General features: G+C 43.8%; 1 protein-coding gene across 4 annotated transcripts in view; it reads right to left on the bottom strand.

Moving 5' to 3' along the window:
- The window catches only part of TENT4B (terminal nucleotidyltransferase 4B), a 34650-nt gene extending 9967 nt beyond the window's left edge, over positions 1–24683 (bottom strand). The window contains exons 1-7 of one of the 4 annotated variants that reach the window (XM_083370199.1): positions 23819–24683; positions 8644–8767; positions 5847–5893; positions 5070–5190; positions 3631–3738; positions 1595–1723; positions 625–838 (exon numbers count right to left, since the gene is read on the bottom strand). In XM_083370199.1, the coding sequence (XP_083226325.1) occupies positions 625–838; positions 1595–1723; positions 3631–3738; positions 5070–5190; positions 5847–5893; positions 8644–8767; positions 23819–24588 (1513 nt within the window). In that variant the 5' untranslated portion in view covers positions 24589–24683. The remainder of the gene's footprint in view (positions 1–624; positions 839–1594; positions 1724–3630; positions 3739–5069; positions 5191–5846; positions 5894–8643; positions 8768–23818) is intronic. The other 3 variants (XM_083370200.1, XM_083370201.1, XM_083370202.1) reach the window with 3 other exon arrangements.
- Between the last annotated feature and the right edge of the window lie 1933 nt (positions 24684–26616).

Below are 26616 nucleotides of genomic sequence, written 5' to 3'. Positions count from 1 at the left end.
TGGTGGGTCTCGAACCTGCACTAATTGCAGGCAGCTGGTGTTACTTAAGGAGGCATTAGCCCACTGCTCCACCAAGGCTCTGTTATAGTCAGATTATTCATTGGGCCTGTCTTTGGGATCAGGAGATTCTCCTGTGGCTTCCAATTATTCATCAGGCTTTGGGATTCAAAGTGCTGGCAAAAATATTTAAAAATGTATCCGGGTTCAGAAGCCTGATCTCTAGCAGATCACCTTTTTCCAAATAAGCTTTCTCATTCAAGTAGAGGCAGCAGATCAGCGCTACAAAACTCCAGGCAATGACTAGACAGCAGCAAAGAGCTACAGGAATAGAGACCCAGGCCCTTCTCTCACATGTAATCCGATTTTGTTTTATTATTTTATTTTAGTATGAAATTTATTTGCTGCCCATCTCATACTCAACGACTCTGGGCGGCTTACAACATAATATTTAAGTCTACTAAACTGGCTGTATGTTCCAAATCAGGCAGACATATTAGTCAATCCTGAATAAATCAAGCCACAAGAAAAATATTGGGGAAAGACGGAATCAGGAATGAAATATTTTCACTGGCTTCCACGCTGTACGTCAAAAACCTCTCTTAATCTAATGCAAAACCCCAATACCTGGTTGCAGTGGATCTTCAATATACAACATTGATGGTCTATAACCATCTAGCATATTCTTCTGAACTTCATCCTTGGCTACGTAGGAACCCCCATCCTTGATTCGGATCCCTGTTTTCAGGTAGTTGAAATGACGGCCGTATAGTTCAAAAAATTCTATTAAAAGGACGCCGTAATTGGCATTTGGGGTGCAGGCATCCCCCCTGGGATGTAGCTGTTGGAAACAAGCAAAAGCGGTTGAGAAAACCCAACTTCAATTTTCTGGACCATCCCATTCAAAAAGCATACGAAGAATGGCTGCGTGACTTGGGTTTGACTAGTCTAAAGAAAAGAAGAAATAGGGGCATCTGAGGGGATGCCACAAGGCAGAGGGGGCCAGGTTGTTCACCAAAGCACCAGAGGGCAGGACGAGAAACAACAGTTGGAAACCGATCAAGGAGAGAAGCAACCTGGAATTAAGGAGAAACTTCCTGACAGCGAGGACAATCGACCAGTGCAACAGCTTACCCCCCAAAAATTATAGGCACTCCATCACTGGAGATTTACACATCATGGTACACTTTTGTTATTTCTTTATTTCCTGCCTTTATTATTTTAACAAATAACTCAAGAAAGTAAACATATCCAACGCGCCTTTCTCCTCCAACTGATTTTTTTTTTAAAAAATTGAATGAGAAGGAAGGACTCACTGGAGAAGAGCCTAATGCTGGGAAAGATTGAGGGCAATAGAAGAAGGGGACGACAGAGAATGAGGTGGCTGGATGGAGTCACTGAAGCAGTAGGTGTGAGCTTAAATGGACTCCAGAAGATGGTAGAGGACAGGAAGGCCTGGAGGAACATTGTCCATAGGGTCACGATGGGTCGGACACGACTTCGCAACTAACAACAACAACAACCATTATGAGCAGTAAGGGATATGCAACAATTAGGACACATATTCATGAACCATCAGAAAAGAATTTTAACTTACTTGGAGGAAGCTGACAGCCATTAAAAAAAGACTGTAAGATCCAATTCCACCTGTGAATACTTCATTGAGGTCCCTTTGCAATAAGAACTGTTTCAACACTAAAACTAGATATGGCAATACAGGATATTTCTGGAAAAAAGAAAAATGGAAATTAAAGATGGAAATTAAATTTTTTACTTCTTGGGTGATGTCCAGTTAGAACAGTGTTTCTCAACCTCGGCCCCACTAAGATGGGCGGACTTCAACTCCCAGAATTCGATGGAATTCAGAGCAGAGTAACTACAGATTAGATAAGACAGGGCAACTTCATTGAAAAGTTTTTCTTTGACATATCTATCTGTATACAGGTTGAATCATCAAATGTTATCCGCCCTTCTGCCATAAAATCCTGATAATTCTAATAATTGACCTGCAGCTCCAGGAACAAAAAGTTACTGCCAAGATTAAAACAATCGGTATGCAGCACTGAAGGCCAAACTTCGCTTGCCTTTAAAACTGAAACACAGTTTGGATATGGAAATATAATTTTCGGGGAACAGGAAGGGGGGGGAAATAAAAGAGAATATTTGTAGCACAGGGTTGACAGGTGGGGTCCTCGGTGCCTCGCTGAGCTTGTGTTGTTTTCTTGCAGACGTTTCATGGGGGGGGGGGAGAATCCCAAATTCTAATTTTAAAAGCGTTGTGCTCTCTAGTGGATAGGATGAAAAATGACAAGCATTGCTAGAGGCGTGTGCTCTGAATTATTATTATTTTCCCCTCTCTGAAATTTTCAACGTGCCCTTTGCGAGAAGACAGGCAAACAGCCTCTGATGTTTTTCTTTTCCTCTATGCATATTGCAGGAGCCTGATTTAGCATCTTGGGGCTCCGAAAGGTGACCCCTTGGTTCAACCATCTCCACTGTGAGGTCCTTGGTGGTCTCTGAGCTTGGTTGTTTTTCTTGCAGACAGCTGGTTTGAAAGAGAGATCAAAGAGGCCATCAAAACTGAACAGCCCTCTCTCAACAGAGGGGGAGAGATACGGCATCATCTATCTCCTGTCTACAACACAGCCCTTTCAACAGTTCCAAGAAGGCTCCACACCCATTTGCACCACTCAGGTGACCCTGAGGACATAGATAAACCTCCAAGTGGCCTCAATGACTCTCTAAAAGAATACAAATGACCAGCTGTCTGCAAGGAGTATAAATCCTTCCGTTCCCCAAGAGCTGAAGAAGCTTCTTGGATGAGAAGGGAAACCCTGTTGCCTCTTGAAAAAGCGCATCTTTGAGACAACTATGACTTGGATGACTGAGAATCTCCATAGACATAGACAATATTGTATTGCTTAGCCAGAGAGATTACAAATTGAAAGGAGACTGTGCAAAATGTCAAGCTCACTCTTTTTCCACACTGCCCTAAAGGCCTGTTCTACAAGGAGTTGTACAAGTATTTTAAGTTACAAATTAGCAGTTATGTTATGAGCTTAACTAGCCGGTGTGACCTGAAAGAAAGTCTATGTTGTCACTGTGAAAGCAAACAAGTTGCTAATGGTTTGTTTACAAATTCACTAAATGAGTCAAATGTCTTTAGCAGACTAGAGAATGTCTAGACCAGGGGTCTTCCAACTTGGCCCTTTGATGACTTGTGGACTTCAGCTCCCAGAATTCCTCAGCTAGCATGCCTGGCTGAGGAATTCTGGGACTTGAAGTCCACAAGTCATAGAAGGGCCAAGTTGGAAGACCCCTGGCCTACACCATCCATATTTTACTTCCCCCCCCCCCAAATTTTTGGGGGAAGTCAGGGAAGAGAGGAAGGGAGAACTTAAGATTTTGCTGGGATTACATTTTGATCATTCAGCTGAGCGCAAAGGTAAAATTTAGCATTCCTTGTGGACTTTCCCACTCGAGAATAGAAACCCGATTAAATTTTTAAAAAGTGAGACTCGCAGGAAGAGAAGGCATTCTCAAAAACACGTCCACCTCTGTTGTTGCTTTCAATTACAGTGTGATCATTTTATAAGAAAGGGGGAACAAAGTTTACATTCCTCATCAACTGACCTTAATAAAATCTCTGATGAGATAGGCAGCCTTTACCCCATTTTGTACATTAAAGCTGATATCCACTTTGACTTCAGTATAGGAGTCTGTTAGTTTAATGATAGGAACCTGAAGAAAGAGAAAACAGCATCTTTGTCTTTAAAAAAAAAAGGTTTTCCGATAAAAGAATTGGTCTTAGTTCGGTACAGAACACCTTTAAAATTAAACCAAACAGAATTCAGGGATTTGACCTCTGCTTGCAAAGCTTAGATCCAAAGCTTTGATTTGAGGACAATTTGACTGAATCAGCTCTTCTAGCTGAACTAACAAATCAGTTCAGAATAATGAATAGAATTTTGCATCATGAGCCAATTTGAAAATTCAGCTGACTTTTATGTATATGCATACATACTTTTATACAACTAACACTTTGGACTGAATTACAAATTTAAACATAGTGCTCCATCTGTTGCACAGAGACCATTAACACGAAGCTGAGAGAATCGAGATACAATTCCAAACTCAAAACATCGGCTTTTATACATGAGTAGATAATAAGGGAAAACAAAACATTGTGGAACTTAACTATTCTTTTCCCAATGAAAAAAAAGTGATGTTTCCAAAATAAAAATAAAAAGAGTTAAAACTTTAATTTAGCAGAAAGAATGGGTGCTTGCTTTATCCGTATTTACTGATGTAATTTGCGCCATTGAAATAAATGCGCAATGCTCAAATGCTTTCAAATGATCCTGCTTGCTCTGTCAGACACAACAGGCAGTGCATGAGAAACACCAACACAAAGGCATTTTTAAAATGATTTATATTATAATGCTTTGGTAAGACCACACTTGGAACGTTGAATCCAGTTTTGGTCACCACTATATAAAAAAGATGTTGAGACTCTAGAAAGAGTGCAGAGAATAGCAACAAAGATGATCAGGGGACTGGAGGCTAGAACATATAAGGAACGGTTGCTGGAATTAGGTATGTCTACTTTAACGAAGAGAAGAACGAGGGGTGATATGATAGGTTTGTTCCAATAGTTGAGGGGCTACCACAAAGAAGAGGGAGGGTCAAGCTATTCTCCAAAGCACCTGAAGGCAGAATAAGAAGCAATGGATGGAAACGAACCAAGGAGAAAAGCAACCTAGAACTAAGGAGAAACTTCCTGACAGTTAGAACAATTAACCAGTGGAACAGCCTGCCTCCAGAAGTTGTGAATGCTCCAACACTGGAGGTTTTTAAGAAGAGATTGGACAGCCATTTGTCTGAAATAGTATAGGGTCTCCCGCTTGAGCAGGGGGCTGGACTAGAAGACCTCTAAGGTCCCTTGCAAGTCTGTTATTTGCAAAGTAGAAGCTCCACAGGAATTGACCAATCTGACTTGAACCACCCACATACTACAGGCACCAAAAAAAAAAACAAAAAAAAAACCACGCACATACACAAAATTGACTTACAGTTGCTTTATCTAAAACCTTCACTGAACCTTTATCGGCCACGTTGTGCTTTCGAAGTGCTTCTTCCAGGGTCCACAGTGGCAAAGTCTCCCATTTTCCAAACACCACTAAGTCAATATCGCTGGAAAGAGAAGGCAGAAGATTAATACTCCGTTTCAGGTGAATTTTGGAATCAGAGTGGACAGATTTCTGCCGAAGAACCAGCCTATCACTTTATACCAAAGACTCCGAGCTTTCTCTAAGGGACACCTACTTCAGATACCCTTCGGCAGTTAATGAAGGCAACTTCCTGGTCTCCGACTTACGGAAACATTAGTTCATCAACCCCATCTTAGGTGTATAAATCTGTCCCGTGACTAATCTCAGCCTTCCTCGGCTAAAGGGTCTTCCCGACCCACAAATACTCGTTTCCAGTTTATTCCAGTCAAATGTTGTTAGAACGAGATAAGCTGAGGAATAAATTGGGAATGGGGAGGGGCAAGGCAGATGCTCCCCCCCTGCAAATATAGTGCTCGTTTAGTGACCACAACTGGGATTGGAAACTCGGTTAAGTGAAGCAGTCTTTAAATGAAACCGCGACTGTGTTTAAGGTCTTACTTCAGTCTTTCTTTTGCTTTACAAAAGACCGGTGAAGGACCGAACTGCGAGGACTGGCCATAAAGTTACTTTTCCGTCACTGTTGTAACTGGGAACAGTTGCCAAATAAGGACGAGCTGTAAGCCGAGTTGCTGGCAGGAAAGATATAAAATGCAAATGCAAGAAATGAAAGGCACTAACCTAGTAGGTAAATATAAACCAGTCTTAAAACTTCCAAATATCTGCACCTGAGGGAGAAGAAAATCCAAACAGACAAATTAAAACCTTTCACCATAAGCATAAAGAATCAGCAGCAATGCAGACTGTTGCTGCCCTCAAATGACAGAGTTTAGCAGATCATCCAGTATATAGGATTAATCTAGAGATCAAGCTAAGCCGTAAGCGAGCAGACATTTAAAATGATGTCTGAAAGTTTCTGGGGAAACTGAAGAATGCAGCCATTGTCCTTTGTAAGTTTATCCATGGCTTCACTTAATTATCCACTTGGTGTAGGACAGGGGTAGGCAACCTCGGCTCTTTTATGACTCATGGACTTCAACTCTCAGAATTCCTGAGTCAGCATAGCTGACTCAGGAATTCTGAGAGTTGAAGTCCATGAGTCATAAAAGAGCCGAGGTTGCCTACCCCTGGTGTAGGAGAACAAAGCGAATCTAAAGTCAGAGTCTTCTGAGCTGCGTCCACTCATGGATATGTTTGCTCAAACAGACTTGGTTAGCAGACAGCTTTCTAAGTTTGCAGACAACCGTGATCGTTGCAGGAGCTTTCAGAAATCCTAGCAAAATCTCTGGCTACTACTTGTCTGAAGCTCCTTAATCTCTTATCTTGTGATGGACCCGGGTCAGAATCCCTGGGACAAGCACCCGCCAGATGATGCTCAAGAATCATTTTCAGATTTGCATACACCACCAAGGCAATAATAATAGCACTTAAGATTTACATGCCGCTTCACAGTGCTTTACAGCCCTCTCTAAGCGGTTTACAGAGTCAGCCTATTGCCCCAACTATCTGGGTCCTCATTTAACCGACCTGGGAAGGACGGAAGGCTGAGTCAACCTTGAGCCGGTCGAGATCGAACTCCTGGCAGTGGGCAGAGTTAGCCTGCAATGCTGCATTCTAAGCACTGGGAAGGAAGGAAGGAAGGAAGGAAGGAAGGGAGGGAGGGAGGGAGGGAGGGAGGGAGGGAGGGAGGGAGGGAAGGAAGGAAGGAAGGAAGGAAGGAAGGAAGGAAGGAAGGAAGGAAGGAAGGGAGGGACAAAAGCACTTAGACTGTTGCATGTTAGACTGGGGCATGTTGCCCTCATTTTACCGACCTCAGAAGGATGGAAGGCTGAGTCAACCTTGAACCGATGAGAATCAAACTGCTGGCAGTCGCCTGCAATACTGCATTCTAACAACTGCGCCGGCACGGCTCAATAATCAGAGTGAAGGCCTATTCAAGAAAAGCTTCCCACTGATGAGAACTGCATGCTGTCCATCCTTTTAAACAAGGGCTTGGCTTTCTTTTTCAGAAGTAACCTAAGTCTCTTCCTTCCTTTGGCAGCTGTGTTATCCCGATTCCAGGGTAATTAAAGCCTCTCCCAATTGCCCTAATGGTGAAACCTGGTTGATGCCAAGAGGGCTCTCACTCACTAGGAATGTTTGTGTCTAAGCACATTCCCTGGAGTAACACAGAAATGACACAATTGCTGGCTTCTATAAATAAGTTTAAGAAAAGCATGCTGAATGCCAATGCTTCTTTTATCGTTTCCTTCAAAATGCTAAGCTCACACACGTTCTTAACGGGATCCCCATCCCCTCCCCCCCCCTTTTTAAAAGGATTCTAATTTTTCAGATGAACGACGATGAACCTGCCCATGGACAGCTTGCTACCAGATGTAAACAGATGATCGTGGGTTTTTCTTTTTTGGGGTTTTTGCTTCCAGTTTTAGATTCATGCCACACAAATGCAGCTGGAGGGAAAGGGGAAAAAAAAAAGCTAAGCACATCCATGGCAGTGTCTTTCCCACTGTCTGGAGATTTGGCTTGCTAGCTCTTTCGTCAGGTTTTTCAGTTCTATTCCAAGCTATGCAGGTTCCAACTGAACGCAAAGGAGACCTTTGTGATCTCTGAACTTTGCTTACATGGTTTACACGTTGCCCTTTTGCAAATTATTTCGGTCACTGATCTGACTCCAAAGCTCACCGGAGCCAAAAATGTCAGCGACGTGTTTGCTTTAAGGTTATGTTGGGAGACTTCCCTTTAACTTCTTTCTGGTCTCCTTCCCACAGACTGAACTGTTGAGGGGAAGGACCAGTCAGGAATGTTGCTACCTACAAGAGGGAAATGGAATCTGAAAGTCAAAGGAGACTGGCTGATCTAGAACAGGCAACCGTTTAGGGCAGGGGGTGTCCGACCTTGGCCACTTTTAAGATTTGTGGACTTTCAACTCCCAGAATTCCCCAGCCAGCATGGCTGGGTAGGGGATTCTGGCAGTTGGGAAGTCCATAAGTCTTCAAATGGCTAAGTTTGAGACCCCTGCTTTAACACAAGGTGCAAACTCATCCCAAGACCTTTTGCTGATCGTATCGTTCAACGTGGCTGGCTGAGGAATTCTGGGAGTTGACATTGACAAGTCTTAAAATGGCTAAGGTTGGGCACCCCTAGTTTAGGGCATCCATCTTGCAGATTAATTGGACAAGGAAACCTTTTTATTGATAGTATTTGCTCCTCTCAAGTTCCAACTCATCCCTTTGGCCAGGGTGACCGAGATGTACACGCAATACGGCTGAATCACCATTTCAGACCCGACTGAAGCTATGCAAATGTAGAATAAACACTGCCTCATTTTAGCACCAGATTTCCGGAATTATTTTTTTTAAAACTGCAAAATGGTGGAGTTTCTGTCTTGAATACCGTTGAACGTCACCTAAAGTCTACACAGCCATTGGACAAGAAACGCCGGCATCTTCGGCAACTTAAGAGAGTTTGCTAAACTTACATCCGCATTGGGCCAGAGTTCCTTTATTACGTTTTCTATCCTGTTCACCACCTCCATCCGCATTCTTTCCTCTTCGGGTCGAGGAGACATGTACTTGTAGAAGTCATTGATTTCTTCGTGAAGGCTGAAAAAGAAGAGGGCTGGATTAGCAAAATTACATACTCACGCGGAAAGGGGAGAGGGGGACTTAAAGAGTGTTTCGTCTGGGGCTTGATGTAGGCTTACTCAGAAACCATTTTAATCAAGCTCGAGGGGAAATGGAGGACTTTTTAAGTCCCATCCTATAAAAATGCCTCTCAGGGCCCAGAAGGAAATCCCAAGCCAGCCTTAGCCTGGTGATACATTAGCTAAGAGAGAAACAACAGGCTGGAAGAGAGAGCGTTTAATACTTCTACCGCCCACAAGTTCTCTTTGGCCATCTGTTCTGTGGCACAGAAACGGAAGATAAGAACTGAGGTGAGAGGCTGGAAGACATCCTGGAGGTATTGCAGAGATGGCCTTGAAGAAAGTAAGTTGCCCAAGTAGAAAGGGAAAGGGTGAGAAAGAAACTCAAGACTGCCCCATCTTGATGCTCTTTGGTCTAAGAGGAAGGGAAGGGGGAAACGATGTCAGGCTTTCAGAAACTGTTATTTATTTATTTATTTATTTATTATTTGGATTTATATACCGCCCCTCTCCCAAAGGACTCGGGGCGGTGTACAGGGCAATTAAAACACTATATACAACGCATAATATACAAAAATTAAAATAAATTAAACCAAGTAGCCCTAAACAATAAAACACGTCCTGAAATTTAATATTTGCCTCTGACAAATATTAAGTTTAAGTTAATATCACTCCAGGCGCATCTGTCCTTCGTACATGTTATTATAGATAGTCCCCAACTTACTATCACAAGCAAGACCAAACTTCCATTGCTAATCAAGGCAGTTGTTAAGGGAGTTATGTCCTATTTGCCACAGTTAAGGAATCACTTCGGTTGTTAAGTGAGTCCTGCGGTCATTACACAAATCTGGCTCCGCACCCCCCACCCCCATTGACTTTGCTGTCAGAAGCCAGCTGCAAAGGGCGTAAATGGTGAACGTGTGATCCCAGGATGTACAAGCAAAAAAACCAAAACACACTGACTGCCAATTTTGATTTTCATCATGTGACCCTGGGGATGCCAGAATGAATGTTACGTGTGAGGACTGATCACTTTGGTTAACCTTGATTGGTTGCTCAACTAATGGTTCTTAGTCAAGGATGGTCAATAAAACAGGAGTTCTAGTATTTCTTGCCGGGCCTGTTTCCTGACCTGATTTACCTCGAAGGCTGGCAGATTTAGACGCAAACAACTGATGGTGAAAAACCTAGGAGGGAGGACATGGATTGTACTTCAGATATGTGCAACGCGCAAAAGACTTTCTTGCTGCTGATAACGGAGAAGATGTGTAACTCGCGGTTGAGAAGCTTTTTTTTCCTTGCAGACATTTCATTACCCAACTAGGTAACGTCATCAGTGCTCGATGACGATGACGTAGCACTGCTGACGCTGCCCAGAAACGTCTGCAAGAAAACAACTGCAGCTCAGAGAACACCAAGGACCCCTCACTTTCGTGTTTATTACGACGGTTTAGCAGATTACACAGGGCAGTTAAATGTGACCCGAACCACAATTTTAGGCTGCAGATGGGAAGACCCAACATCCTGAAGCCACAAACAGGCAGCCCACACTTTCACCTAAGGATGACATCCTGAATGTCAACAAAACACTGCCCTCTCCCTAGAAAGACCCAGATATCAACAGCATACCATGTTGACGCTAATAGTTAATATTAACCGCTCTGATAAATGCAGTCAACATACTGTACAAGAGGCCAGCCTGTCCTCCGTTATGATTTTTTTTGCGATACAAATCAACAGTTATACGATTACAAGGGTTTGTTTGCGGCCCTCTTGTTGGTGGGGGGAAAGAGAGGAACTTTTTTCTCTGCTTCTCTCTTGTGATAGATAAAGAGTGGGCCTAAGAAGCAACCTGGAATTAAGGAGAAACTTCCTGACAGTGAGGAAAATCAAACAGTGGAACATGATTGCCCCCAGAAATCATGGGCGCTCCATCACTGGAAATTTTTAAGAAGAGACTGGACAATCACCTGTCTGAGATGGTGCAGCTTCTCCTGCTTGAGCAGGGGGCTGGACTAGAAGACCTCCAAGGTCCCTTCCAGCTATTCTATTCTATTCTATTCTATTCTATTCTATTCTATTCTATTCTATTCTATTCTATTCTATTCTATTCTATTATTTTATTCTATTCTATTCTATTCTAATTCTTATTCTACCCTATTCATTATTCTCTATTCTATTCTCTATTCTATTCTATTCTACTCTACTCTACTCTACTCTACTCTATTCCTTGTTCTCTATTCTATTCTATATTCCTTGTTCTGTATTCTATTCTATTCTAGCTCCTATTCTATTCCAGATTCTGTTCTATTCTATTCTACTCTACTCCACTCTATTCTAATGTCTCTCTCTCCATGCCAACAACTTTAAGATGTGTAGACTTCAACTTCCAGAATTAAATGATAGTGCAATACTGGTGAATATCGTAGCTCGGGGCTAGGATGAGGGCGGAGATTCGTTCTCCGAGCTTGCGGGTTGGTTTCTGAACATTTCATTACCAGGCTAGATAACATCTTCAGCAAAGTTTAGGGGATGTCAGTGTTCCTCTGTTTGTAAGGGCTCTCACAGATGACTCACACCTGACCCATCACAAGACCCTCACTTGGCACAACCACACCTGAAGCCCTTAGGAACACCAACACTGACATCCCCTCGAAACTTGGCTGAAGGTGTTACCTAGCCTGGTAACGAAACGTTCAAAAACCAACCCATAAGCTCGGAGAACGCATAAAGAAGAGTGTTCAAGGAAGGGACTTAAATGGTCAGCCCTCAAAATCCAATAAGACATTTCTGGTAAGACACCCCCCCTCCCCCCCGAGGTCCCTTCCAACTCAAGTTATCCTGTTATAGGGTCAGGCACACAACCCACAGAGTGCTTCACCGTAATTGGAGGGGTTGTTTATTGATTTATTAAACAAATGTATATAGCTGCACAACTCAGACATAGCCGTCTCTGGGCAGTTTACAAAACCCTGCCTGCCTTTCTTTTTTTTTTTAAACAGGGAAATATTGGAAGTGCCACAACCACGTCTTAATTCCTTAAAAAAAAACAACCTTAAAAGAGACTTGAGGAAAAACAGATGGGAATTATTTCCAGTATCGTCAAAACTGCTCACTGCTCATGGTCGATTCTTATGTTTACTGGGAACGTATCCAAAAGCCACCAAACTTCATTAACATTATTATTATTTTTTTGAGCAAAGGAGGTCATTTTCTAGTACATTCTTCTACCCAATGTTGAACAGGGTGATGCTTATTCTAACCCAGATCATACTGGGGCAAGTGTGTTTAAAAATAAAATTAGGAAATATGATCAACGGGATGTCATGTAGCACGCTCTCTGCAAGTCTCCAAACACAACTAACTTTGCTAAAAGGGGAAGGGGATCATAGAGCTGTTTGAACCTCGAGGTCTCCTTCATTATTTTTTAAAAAATTTACAAACACGCTATTAAAAATATGCAACCATGTCAAAACATGAAATTAAGCTACAACTGTGCCTAATCTATTAATTCCAAGTACCAAACTTAGTTTTTAGCTGTTACGATAATTCTTTGCCATATTCTTTATCCGACTAGGGAAAAAAGGATGGGCTCCTTCAACTGAAACCAATGGTTAACAGAAAATTCTTGCACTCAACTCACTTCAAGACAAATATTTACGTTAAAAAAAAACAACAACCTTAAAGCACAAACAGAAACGTATCCCCCATATTTCTGTGCTGAAGTAATGGTCCTAATTTTAATCAGTCAATCCAGCTGCAAGAATCTTCCTGGCGATAACTGATCACTGTAGAACAACACAGTCCTACCCAAATAATTGTATCATCACTAAGGCTGTATGCAACAGTAGCAAAAGAATAATGTACCACATATTAACAATTATTACTAGTGCTACCTTTGCAAAGCTGGGAGAAAAAAAACAGGCTATTGGTTATATGGATGCTAAAAATGTCATAGTGGTGGTGTTGATGAGTTCAATCACCTTCGTGCAGCAAGATTTGCTACCTAAATGACGGCATAAAAGAACGTTGAATTTCTAAGAGTTTCAGAAACTAATATAACTCAATTTTAGGTACAAAAATATACACATCCACTTCAGTGTTTAAAAATTAACTGTAATATATCAATGTATGTTAAGACCAACAGAATCTCCAAATTCCATCACAAACATATAAAAGGTTATTAAAAATTATGAAATCAACTCTATTATGTTACCCTAATGGGACTTTAACTTCATTATTTTGTTGCATTACCAAAGGCCAAGACTATTTAACCCAATGGTTCAAGCAACCATTTGAGAGTATTTGGAATTGATCTGGTTATAACTTTGATAGTTAAGCCCCTTTATATTACCTTTAGACTTTCAGACTGATAGCTATTTTTCCTTCAAGGACCTGTCAAAGTAATTTAGGAATATCGTTTTCCATCCCTGGGGCAGGCAGCAAAGATTAGAAAACAACACAGCTAAAAGAATTGCTTGGTAAGTCAAGTTGGCAGTTTCACATTCTTATGAAGCAAAGTTGTTTGAAAAGAGAGAAAAATAAGACAAACGATTAATCTGAAAAAAATATATCAGGAAAGCTAAAAATGACCTAGAGATGCTGGAAACATCAAGGCAAATGAATGACCACGGAATTCACTCGCAAGTTGCTGTCCAAAGTTGTGCATGGACGAGCGGGTATCCTGATATGCTATTTCCCTTTCTTTTAAACACAGGAATATTGCCACAACCGTGTCTTAATTCCTTATAACAGGGCTTTTCAACCAGTGGTACAGGTACCACCGGTGGTACATTGGCACCTGGCAGGTGGTATGCGACCATCCTAGAAAAGCGGTAGCGGGGGAGGGGAATGAGCTGAACCGGTGGCAGCACCGCACAAGCCTGAGCGAGAGACGGCTGGAGCTGCAGGGCTGTCAGGGCTCAGCGGAAGCGCCAGGCTCCAGCTGGAGCTCAGCACTGATCCCGGCGCTTCTGCTGAGCCCAGAAGAAGTGCCGATCAGCTGGAATGTTGCAGCATCTCCAGGGTCTTGTGACTTACATTCAGATGCTTGGCAACCGATTCATATTTATGACGGTCAGTGTCCCAGGGTCATGTGAAGTGACCCAAACCTGCTGCAACCAAGCAGAAGGGGGGGGAAATAAAAACCAAACACCCACCCCACCCCACCTCCGCTGCCAATCCTCAACAGAAATGCTCAGTGAAAACCTCGGACAGGAGGAAGAGCGCCGCTGGGCGGGTAGGCAGATGTCTTGCTCGGCTGTGGCTTGGGGGGGCACTTTTTTCAGTGCCATTGTAACTTCGAATAGAGTCACTAAGTGATCTGTTGTAAGTCGAGGACTACCTGTACTTCATCACTTTTTTCCCTTTCCCCCCCCCCCTTTTTTTGGGGTCATCAAGTTTTGGACCCTTGCTAGGTGGTACTCGGATGTTGCCATATCCTAAAAGTGGTACCGTGGGTGAAAAGGTTGAAAAGCCCTGCCTTATAAAAGTTTAGAGGCATGAAGAAGAACAGCAGGGAATTATTTTCAGGGTCATTAAAAGCTGCCAAGTTCCCAAAATAATTACCATAATATTCATATCAGAAGCATAAGAAAACACACCTGTAGAGTTATGTAATCTTACACACCACGGCCAAAGGCTGAGTAGCCATCAGGAGTTAATGCAACGGAGAGGGGTGTGAACTTCGGTTTGGGAGGGCTGAGGCCCAATCCTGTCTTTCCTGTAGATGTGTTAACATCAGCTTGCCATCTACGCAACAGGAACAATGTGTGCTTTACTCACAGAGTGACGTTGTGAGGATTAAGAAGGATTTTACAAAAGGACCTGAGATCAAGAAAATGGGGATCATCCTAGGATAGCAAACAAACCTGGGGGAACAAGTTTCGGCTTTCTTGGTTTTATGGCCCTGGCCTTCTTTCACTATCTCAAAGCTAGAGTTAAGATTCGCAGACGGAGGTGAGGAAAACGTTTTACGGTGCCTGAAAAGCAAGCAATCTTTCTGGCATTCCCCACAAATGGAACTATCTCTGAAAGAAAAGGCAACCGTCATAGATAAAATAGCAGGACCAGCATCCAGAAAGACAGATCAGCAAGACAAGTATTCTTTGACTTATAAGTAACACTTCGTTGAGTGACCGTTCAAAGTTACAAAGGCACGGGAAAAAAGTGACCACGACTGATTTACACATTTATTTATGACCATTGCAGCATCCCCATGGTCAGGTGATCAAAATTCAGACGCTTGGCAACCGGCACAGTTATGATGGTCACAGTTGTTCTGTACCAGCCTGCTACCGGCCCTGCAGAAAAGGCAGGGACAACCCCTTTACAAACGGCAAGAGGCTGGAATAAAGCCTGCCAAATTTATTCACATAAAACAGAGCAAAAAAAGACACCAACCATGAAACAGGAGCTATGAAACAGGAACTATCCAAGCGGTTGCCTTCAGCAAACCAGCCCTCCCACACATTCCCCTTATATAGAGTTCAGGGCGTGGCCTCTCTCTGCCTCCTTCCGAGAAGCCCCATTGCCTTCCTCTGTTTACTCCTAATTGACTGCCTCCTGCGGCGGGCGTCCTTGAACAGGGCCAGCTGTGGGTCACCTTCATCCACGCTGTCAGGCTCACACAGCTGGGTCTCCGTCGTGACCAGGTGGGAGGGGCCCGGCTGAGGGGTCTGCAGAGCCTCAAGGCCATCATCAGCAAGCTCTTCAACAACCCCCCCCTCCTCCTCTGAGTCATCCGACCCAACTGCCGAACCCACAGGCTGACCCTGAATCACAACACTGTCCCAGGGTCAAGTAAGCAACGGATGGAAACTAACCAAGGAGAGAAGCAACCTACAACTAAGTAGAAATTTCCTGACAGTTAGAACAATTAACCAGTGGAACAACCTGCCTCCAGAAGCTGTGAATGCTCCAACACTGGAAGTTTTTAAGAAGAGACTGGACAGCCATTTGTCTGAAATGGTATAGGGTTTCCTGCCTGAGCAGGGGGTTGGATTAGATGACCTCCAAGGTCCCTTCCAACTACTACTACTACTACTATTATTATTATTATTATTATTATTATTATTATTATTATTATTATTATTATTATTATTATTATTATTATTATTAGTCAGATCCATCAAACAGAGCCTAATGTAAAAAACTTAATCTTAGGATTAAAGTATGGCCAGCCCAGGGTTCTTTCTTTTAAAAAAAGGTAAACAGGAGAATTTACACCTGACTACCAGATTTATTTCTTCATCTCAGTGTTGTGATTTAGGAAAGGAGAGGTGGAAGATTTACGTCTCTCTCACTTTGCTGCTGCTATTTTTAAGCAGTTGGGGTGAGAGATATCCTTGCCAATTTACTGCAAACCGCCCAGGGATTTAATAAATCTAACCTCTACTCTCTTCTTTTGGGGTAGGACAGAAGATTTCCAAAACTACATTTTAAAAAAAAATGTGGGCCTTTAACCTTAGCACCCTAATTTTAAATTCTGGGGAATAGAAAGCAGGCATGTTTTTGAGGATTTAATACAACACGACAATTATCCATCACCTACCTATCTTCCCACAAATTTTATTTGTATCATTTCATACAGGAATATTAACAAATTACAGACAGCCCTATACTTACGATTTGTTTCGTGACCGCCGAAAGTTGCAACAGCACTGGAAAAAGTGACTTAGCACCATTTTTCATACTTATGACCGTTGCACCATCCCCGTGGTCACATGATCAAAATTCAGACGCTTGGCAACCGGTTCATATTTATGATGATTTGCAGTGTCCCAGGATCAGGTGATCCCCTTCTGGCAAACAAAGTCAATGGGGAAGCCAGATTCGCTTAACAACCGTAGGTCTAGCTTATCAAATGCAGTGATTCGCTTAATAACGCTGGCAAGAAAGGTTGTAAAATGGAGCAAAACTCACTTAACAAATGTCTCGCTTAGCAACAGATATTTTGGGCTCAATTATGGTTGCTAAGTCAAGCCCTACCTCTCCCAGATATCCTCATTTTCTATATATCACACTGTTCGAAGCAGCACCCAAGAAAATCTACTGCAGATAAGACGATGATAAGATAAGATACGATAAGCTAAGATAGGATGATAAGATGATAAGATGAGATAAGGTAAGGTAACCTAACCTTTATTGTCATTTTTTTTTAATGTGGGCACAACAGCACACATCAAAAATGAAATTAGTTGCCTGCTCTCGAAGTGAACACATACATGACACACACCTAAACATGCTATACACAACATATAACCATACTGTATAACCATATCCCTGTTGGCCTTGATCTGAAATGGGATGACTACATGTCCATGATAGAGTCCACATTTATTTTAATATACAGGTAGAACCAAGAAACAAAATGGAAGAAAAATGTGAGAACCAGTTTTCAGACAGACGAGCAAAAATCTAATACCAGATCAGTCTGTTACCAAAACAAGTAGAAACAGACATTTCTGCCTGAAGAGATTGATTTCCAACCCTTTATATCATGGGTGGGAGAAATATTACAATAATACAAACAGTTCTTGTTGAAGGAGAGTTACAGCACTCACTCGAGTTCTTACATAAATGGATTCTTTATCGGCTCTACATTAAATCAACTAATCCAAGAAATCTTTTCTTGCCGTTTCTTGCTTAGCTAGCAGAGATGTCTGATGAATATTAAGGAAGCATTTGATTTTATTGCCGGCTCTGTTCAGAACTGGGACTATGAAAGAATCCAGGTAAGAGAGGTTAAATTCTGTAGCTTACCTGTTATCACTCTGTCTACAGAGCCCAAAATATAACAATTGTTATTCAGCAATTCTATTACTGTCTTTGGGCCAATACTAACAAGAGATTCATACACTTAAATGTTTTGAGTATCAATTCAACCCTAGCTCCTTTCATTGTAGGGAAATACAGGTTGCCAAGTCAAATTTTTCTGCACCAACTTATGTTCATCAATTTAAAAAAAACCCAGTAACTAACCGGAAACTTAAGGAGAGAAAAAAATAACGCCTAAAAGATTCCCGAAACTGCTCAATTATGCTAAAGACAGAACATTCAGTAGATAAAGAACTAAATACAGGATTATTCAGTGAATAAATAACTGGACATGGGAACAAAGTGAAATATCCCTTCCAAATTTATATCAAGAACAGAAGAATCTAAGAAGGTACAGGTGAGACACGGTTGTGCAATGGAAATGTCATGAAAAGGATTCAGCGAGGCAAATTTTAAAACAAGCTCACCCATTACTATCCAGAACAAAGATTCAATTCTTAACTCTGAACTTCCCTGTATGCCCACAAGGGCCAAGGTTGTGACAGGTATTCCCTTACCAGCGAAACAACAGTGTTAAATGGAGACTGGCGCGGTGTTAAATCAATCATAAATTAACTTTCCTCTGAAACACACTAATGGAACATTAATAGTACATATTTTCATTTCCTCGGCATTGCAGAATTCTCCTGAAACACGATGTGAAAGAATAATTCCCACCATCTGTTGAGATATCCATGTGGGAGTGGCCGTTTTTCTTTTTAGCATGCTTCCTACTTAAAAAAAATATAGCAAAGTTTACAATGTTGGGCGCTGGATTGTGACACCATTTTATCTGAGGAACCACCACACAATAAATAAAGAACGTTAGATTGAAGGTGTAAAACTACTATTACTTCACCACAGAACTAGGCCTTCTGTGATTGACTTTGCATATAGGGAGTCCTTGACTTCCAATACCTTGTTTAGTGACCGTTTGGAAGTTACCACAGCACTGGAAAAAGCGACTTATGATCGTTTTTTTTCACACAACCGTTGCAGCATCCCTATTGGTCAGGTGATCAAAATTCAGAAGCTTGGCAACTGACAAGTATTTATGACTGTTGCGGTGTCCTTGGGGGGGGGCATTTGATTTCCCTTTTGTGACCTTCTGACAAGCAAAGTCAATGGAGGAATCCAGATTCACTTAACACCCGAGCTACTAACTTCACACCTGAAGTGACTCATTTAACAACTACAGCAGGAAAGGTTGTAAAATGGGGCAATACTCACATAACAGATGTCAAGAACTACCTGTATTAAGGCATGGCTTGTCTAACTGGCAAAGGCCAGGTTTGTAGAAGGCGTGAAGCCTTCACACCAGCGGCAATCTAGCCTACAAATGGGACCCCAGTAAAGTTCACGATCTATAGTGGTGGTAGGCACACATTGTTTTCCAGAATGGGATACTAACCCAAGGCAAAGCCGATAAAAACTGAGCTACAGAAAATAAAATATCATTCTGTTCAGTCCAATGCAATCATGAAGCCTTTTGTTCTCATGATCCAGGCAAGCTAACTAAAACCTTTTGCCAAGTATCATCTTCTTTTGGAAGAAAACTGTGACCAGGGTGGCACAAGAGTGTTGTTTAACACAATGATGTATCTCTGAAACTAGACTTCTTGCTTTTAACAAAGATGAGCTCAAACCCCTCCAATTTCACACTTTGCTCCCTCTGGCTTCCAGAGATCCACATCATGTTTATTTCAACTGTCATTTCTGTCATTAATGTTTTCAATATCTGTATTTGTGCATTTGATATTTATGTCACTGTTCACCGCCCTGAGTCCTTAGGGAGAAGGGCGGTATACAAATCAAATAAATAAATAAATAAATTTCCATTTTCAAGATGTTTCAGTTCTCCTGCTGCTTTGGTGTCAACAACTAAAGCACAAGTTCAAAGGCAAGAAATGGTCCGCTGTTTGCAACACACACACACACACACACACACACACACACACACAACTGGATTTACTGCACAATTAATACCTTTATTAATTTCTTCACTGAGCTATATAAAATACAAGTGCTGTTAACCATGGCCTCCATTTAGAATTTTTACAAGTTTGCGCATGTGTTAAATCAATTAACACTGCTCTCCCCTTGCACATTTAATCTCTAACACCTTGGAACATAAAACTGAGATTACACAATTATGCAAGAATCAAATGGAAGAACCAAGAACAGCACTGCTGAAAAGCCTTTGTAGTTCTGGGTGGAGAAAAAAAAGTGTTATCACTATGTCTACAATTGGCTTATTTGTCCATAATACCTTCTGCATGAAAATGCTTTACAGTGGGTACAAACTGATATGGGTTTTAAAGATCTTTCTTATTAAACATGATAGTGCAGAACCCTGTAACTCTTATTGCTTGAGCTGCATGAAGAAGATATATTTTAATGGCTTCTTATCACACATCAAACTAAGCCATAATGTGGTCTGATGTGGGATGTGTTGTGCAAAGCTAGATACTTAAGGTCTATTCAATTAACTAAAGCGAATCATACCTTAATGCAGGGGTCTTCAAACTTGGCCCTTTTAGGACTTGTGAACTTCAAATTCCAGAATTCCTCAGCCAGCATGCCTGGCTAAGGAATTCTGGGAGTTGAAGTCCACAAGTCCTAAAAGGGCCAAGTTTGAAGACCCCTGCATTAATGTGTTATATAAACCAAGTCTCTTGGCTATGGGAAAAACATACTTTCTTGCGTTAACTAGACAAACTGCAGTTTCAAGATGAGACAAGAACTTTTTATCAGCTACTGGTGATTAAGCAGGAAATCATTTTGATATATGATACACAGTACATGTTGCCAAAGCCTGCTGTTGACACCTCTGTTAAAACAAGATCACAGGTAACAACATAAAATCTATGCTAAAAGTCTGGGAGACCTACTGTCAGTTGATCCATACAAGAAGTATCAGATGAGAAGTGTAAAGCGGGCTGGCAAATTCTGAGAGTTGAAGTCCATGTCTCAAAGTTGCCAAGGCTGGACATTCCATTATACACTAGTACTAATAAAAGGAAACCAGCACACGAAACCACCTCATTAATTACTTAATTCAGCAGGTAAATCTAACACACATTTATTGCTCTGTTATGCTCCAAATCATTTAAAAGATATGTTCCACAATTTTATTACAATATAGTGAAAGCTATCCCATTATTTCACAAAGTTTACTTTATTTCCAATCTCTATTGATTCGTTTCAATTAAAACTCTCCAGCAAGCTTTCAGCTCATAATTTAACTGATCATTATGTAACACAAATGTCAACACCAGGCTTGCCAGAAAAGGAAATTATGTGAGTGGACCCACTTTCAGCCAAAAATGGTTATTTAGTAGAATTATGACATGGCATGATCTGCCATCTTTAAGTTACAGCTATATTCACAAGTGTATAACTGGCAAATAAAACTATCTTAGCTGTTCTGTTACTTTCCTGATCAGCACCATATTCAGATGTAGCCTAGTATGATTAAACCCCAATGATCCCTCATTTCATCCTCTGAAGTTGCAGCTACAAATTTCTGCTTTCACCTTACTGGCTACACACAAACACGGCCATCATGCTAAGCTAAAGGTTTAACTGATGTTAAATGAATAAACCATAGTTCTCGCACATGTGAAGGCATTATGACTGGGTTACTCTACTGTCTTAAATAAACAAGTACATCATGAGTTAAATATATCAAACTAATGTTTGATATATTATGCGATTACAAAAAAGGTGGAACATACTAAAAGAAAGTGGTATTTTGAAACCCATTTAAACAACATCTAGTAATTAAACACCCCAGGAACATTATGGTTTTCTGCTATCTGTGCAATTCTATCCTTTCCCTTGAATGGTTTATACAGACCAGTGAAAAATCTAAGGTCAATGAAGTTCCATTATCTGGATCATAGCTTGATCCACAATGCAGTGAAATAGTTTACTGGGTGGGCACTGGATGGGTAAATGCGTTGTTTGTAAATTAAGGAAAAATTGCAGGATGAACATTGCAGTTTTTAGAAACTGAAAGCCAAATACATAATTATAGAAATAAAAAGTATAAGCTGCCTTGAAACTCTCCAATAATCTCCAAAGAATAGAACTTTGACAAATTTGACATAGCATTATGAAACCGCTCCCTACAACAATATAAAATCCCATTTTGATGCTATTAAAATGATGCCAATCGACAGTGCACAAGCAGCAGTTTCTTTCTGACCAAAATTTAAAAAAAAACACCCTCACGTAATTTGCGGAAGGAATGAGAATACAACAAGGAAAAAAATGATCTACTTCTAAAACATTCTTAAGACCTCCTTAACCTTTGTTAAATTAAGTGCAACCTGCCACAGAAGTGTTGTGCATCAGCTGTTCAGAAAACTCCTTTCCACACCCTGCAAAGGTACATTTGTATTCAGAGAGACATCTCTGCCCTGGGATCCTGCATAATGTAACACTAACAGTGACAAAAGATTTTTGTTGAGAAAGACAAAATATTGTAATTCACCTTTGCAACGGCCAACTCAAGAAGGTCATTTCGGCACAAGAATCCCACTCCACTAAATGCACAGGCCATGTATCTTTGTCAGGTATAATCTGGTGTGCAATATTCCTCTTTGCTCACACACACACACTTCCATGCACTGAAACACATGTTTGGACCGCACTGGGAGGTGCTTAAGAGTCGTAAGATCAGAAGACTAGGACCTGACTGTGCCCTTCTGTAGAATAAGTGGATCTGTTCCTGTCTAATTTCCAAATACACATATACACACTGGTTCTCCCCCCTCCCACGAAAAGCCTGAGCCTACTTAAGCTTCTTAATGACCCCTCCTCCTTTCTTCTGTTTGCAGAGAGCCAAAAAGCAACTACTCATAGTGTGACCCGGGAAATACCTACATAATACTATCACAGGAATGCAAACTGTGGAAAGGTCAAAGCACATCTTTGCACAAGCAACATTAAGGGGGGGTGGGGAAGGTGGTGTGGCATTCCATCCTGACAGGTAAAACACACCTTTCTTCCCAGACCATGTGCTTCTGGACCAGGGTAGCCAGGCACCCTCATCAAGTGCTTCGCCATAGTGCCACCCTATTCAACTCAATCCACACTGCAGCCCTGGCGTGGTGGGGAGAGAATACCTTTTCCCAATAACCCCCCCCCCCAAACCAATAACTCTATACCACGAATTCGGCACAAATCCCTCTTGATCCATAATAACCAATTCTGGTCAAACTTTTGCTGAATTGACAGGCCTCTCTTATCACTTCCCCAAAGCATCCAAACCGTGGCTGCTTTGAACTAGACCCCCCACGCATGCAAAAAGGGGCAAGTCAACCCCCCCGCCAGGAAACGTCCAATCTGGGCTACCGTAAGGGATGAGCATCCAAGGCCCCATTGTGGCAACTTCTTCAGTCCATCCGTGAGACTCAACCTTTCCCACTCTTGAAACCACAAAGCCAGCCCGGAAAAACCTCCACCCACCGAAGGCCAAGGGGTCACCCCCAGACTCAAGAGCACCCTCCCCTCCCCCCCAGCCCCTGAACACCTGCAGATCCCGGACAATCCCCATCATCGGCCTGCCAGGTTGCAAAAGCCCCCCTTTTTGCCGCCTTCTCCGAAGACGCCGAGCACCCACTTTTGTGGGACAAGGTGCAAATAACCTTGCCACCCTTGTCTCCTCCCCACTGCAGACTAAAATGCAATCATCCTCCCCATAGATCTGACTTTGCAAATGCTTCCTTTGGGGAGGGCGGTTAGGAAGGCTTCCAACAGATTCTCTTCCCCAAGTCCTGATTCAATAGGAAACCCCCCCCAGCTCCCTTTCCCCCCATGCTCTCCTGCCTCCAAAGACCCCCCCACCTGCCCCCCAGCCCTGACTCCGAAGAGCCCCCTCCTCCTTCCTTTCCCCCCCACCCCAAGTTTTGACTCCAAAGAGCCCCTCTCTCCTCCCATCCTGCCCCCCCTCTGAACCCCCACCCCAATTCCTGACCTGGAAGACCCCGTCCGTCCTTCCTTCCTGACCCCAAGTCCTATTCCAGACAGCCCCCCCTTCCCCCACCCCGACCCCCAAGTCCTGACCTGGAAGACCCCGTCCTTCCTTCCTGACCCCAAGTCCTATTCCAGACAGCCCCCCCCCTTCCTCCGTTTCCCCCCACCCAAGTCCTGACTCCAAAGACCCCCCCCCCCTCCACAGGCTCACCCGACCACGCCGGGGCTGTAATTCGTCTTCTTCCACGGGGTGCCGGTGTAGGCCGGCTCCTCCGGCCCGCCCGGCGGCCTCCCCAAGGGCCCGTTCACCAACGCCGGCCCGCCGCTTTCCCCGGCGGGGCCGAGCAGCAGCGTGCAGTTGAAGCCGAAGGTGCTGGCCTTGTTGTCGCGCTTCCGCTTGTTGCTGGCCGCCGCCGCCGCCGCAGCGGCGGCGGCGGCGGCGGCTGCCGGAGCTGCGGGCGAAGCGGCGCGGGGAGCCGAGGCGGCCGGAGAAGGCCCCGCGGCGGAGCCCGAGGCGGCGGCGGCGGCGATGGCGCAGGAAGAGGAGGCCGCGCGCGGGGCAGCGGGGGTGGCCTGAGCGCCGGGCCGGGTTGCCCAGGCGGGCGGCTGCGGCGAGGCCTGCCGCCGCGGGGGAGGCTGCGGGTGCTGGTGGGGCAGGCCGGCGCTCTCCAGCGGCAGGAAGTCGGGCTGCGGGTCGCCGCCACGCGGGACGCGGGACATGCCGGGCGGCGGGGACGAGGCGGCGGCGGCGACGGGGGCCACCGGGGTGGACGGGGAGCTGCTGCTGCTGCTGCTGCACGACGAGGCGGCCGAGGAAGTCGAGGAGGAGGAGGCCGGGGCGGCGGGCTGAGGCGGCGGCGGCGGCTGCTGCTGCTGGAAGTAGAGGTTGCGGACCCCCTGCGTGGTCTCCCAGATCTGCATCCACAGGCGGTTCGAGGGGCCGAGCTGCTCTGGCTGGAACCAGGCGATCCGGGGATCCATCAAACGGCGAGCCGGCCCAAGAGTGAAGGGGCGGCGGCGGCAGCGGCTCCTCCTCCTCGCCCTCCTCCTGCCTGCCGCCGCCGGGCCAGGCAGGCCCAGCCCCGCCGGCCTGTCGGAAGCGCGGCGCCCTGTGGGGAGCGGCGAGGCGGAGGAGCCCGGAGGAGGAAGAAGAAGAGCCGCTCGCGGCCGCCCGGGCGCCTCCCGGCAAGAACGGCAAGGAAGCCGGGCGACTGGCGGGGAAGAAGCGAGGCGGCGGCGGCTTCGACTTTTGCTGCTGCTGCTGCTTGGCCGCCCCTCCCGGCCAGGAGCGCGGAGCGAGAGGCGAGCGAGGCGGGGCCCTGCCGAAGAGGCGGCCGCCGTCGCCGCCGCCCGGGCCGCGCGTAATAAAGGCGTGGGAGGGAGAAGGAGAAGACCGGGCGGCGGCCGCGGCCGAGGGTCGCCCACGCGGGGAAGGGCTCTTCCCCGCCCCTGACTGCCCCGCCGCCCGGGATGGAGACGGATCGTCCGCGGCCGGGCCCCGAAGGGAGGCCGCCTCAAAGGGCCCTTCGGGGCGCTGGGCCGCGGGAGGAGGCCTGGCTGTGCAGGGCCGCACCGAGCTTTCCCAGTATATTGGGGGGACGGGCGGAGGTGGTCGGGAGGGCTTTGGGAGTGTTTATCCCGAGTCCCTCTTTTGAACCTGAGGGGTTCGCTGGTTTATTACATTTATTTATTTATTTGGATTTATATACCGCCCCTCTCCCAAGGGACTTTATACATATACATATGTATATATATACATATACATTTGTATATGTACATGAAGGTAATATGTATCTTGATATAAATACACATACATACAGAGATGACAGATACCTCTGTATATAGTTATAAATATGTATATATGTATCTATCTGTATATATACCGGTAGATACACACTTGCATATATACATACAGATAGAGATGAGATGAAGCAAGATGTCTCTGCCATTTTAGAAATGTTAGGAAAAGGGGGAAAAAGAAATATGGGACTTTTCATAGAAAGGAAGGAGGTTCGTTCATCTATTTATCTGATTTATATTTCACCCAACTCCGAAAGATGCTGGGCAAAGAGAATTAAAATGGCAGAAATACTAAACCTTCATAGAAGGGAGGTTTTGTTCATTCATTTAATTTATATAACAACTTTTCTTGCTACATACTGTGGGCAGATAACGAAAATGGCAGCAATCCAAACTCAGAGAAAGCTTGATTCTATGTAGGTAATCTTTACCCTTTTCTTCTGAACAGGTGCGCATCCCTACAAAAACCAAGCTCAGGACTCCAGCCATTTTTGTTCTCGGGATGCTCCAGGAGGCCATTTGCAATTGAAGGCCATTCTTAGAAATCAATGCGACTCTGAGAATAACAATAAAAAAAGAGTATTTGTAACTCACTTGAACTGTGGGTCCTTGGTGCTCTTGTGAGTTTGGTTGCTTTCTTGCAGACATTTCATGACCCAACTAGGTAACATCATCAGTGCTAGCAAGATGATCTTAATTGATTAGTAGACACTCTTCTAACACTGATGTTGTGACCTATCTGGGTAATGAAATGTCTGCAAGGAAACAACCAAGCTCAAAACACTAAGGACCCCACTGTTGATGCTTAGCTTTGCAGTCTACAGTCTACTCCGTTTCTTGTTTTCAAACTAATTCTTATGGTTGGGAAGAGTGTAACAGGGCCTTCTTTGTAAACATTGAGATGTCCTCAGGGCATTTTGGTGGATCCCAATAGGATCCCACATCAATGACTCGTCCAAATTAAATGCAGTAGCTCAAACTATTGACTCAGCAAAGCTTAAGGTTCAAAATTGAGATAATTAAGTCTTTTTTCACCCCCTCAAGTCTCTTGCCTTCCTTCTTTTGCACATACATGCGTGCATACTAAATAAAAGCAAATCTGAAAACTTTGAGAATCTCTTATCTAAGCCAGTAATTGCTTGAGACCAGTGCCAAAATTTCAGGGATGATCAAAGCCACCACAAAGTTAACCACAAATGCACTATAAAA

This window comes from Vipera ursinii (genome assembly GCF_947247035.1).
Source record: "Vipera ursinii genome assembly, chromosome: 10".
In the NCBI taxonomy this organism is placed as follows: domain Eukaryota; kingdom Metazoa; phylum Chordata; class Lepidosauria; order Squamata; family Viperidae; genus Vipera; species Vipera ursinii.
This window is presented reverse-complemented; position numbering and strand designations above follow the sequence as displayed.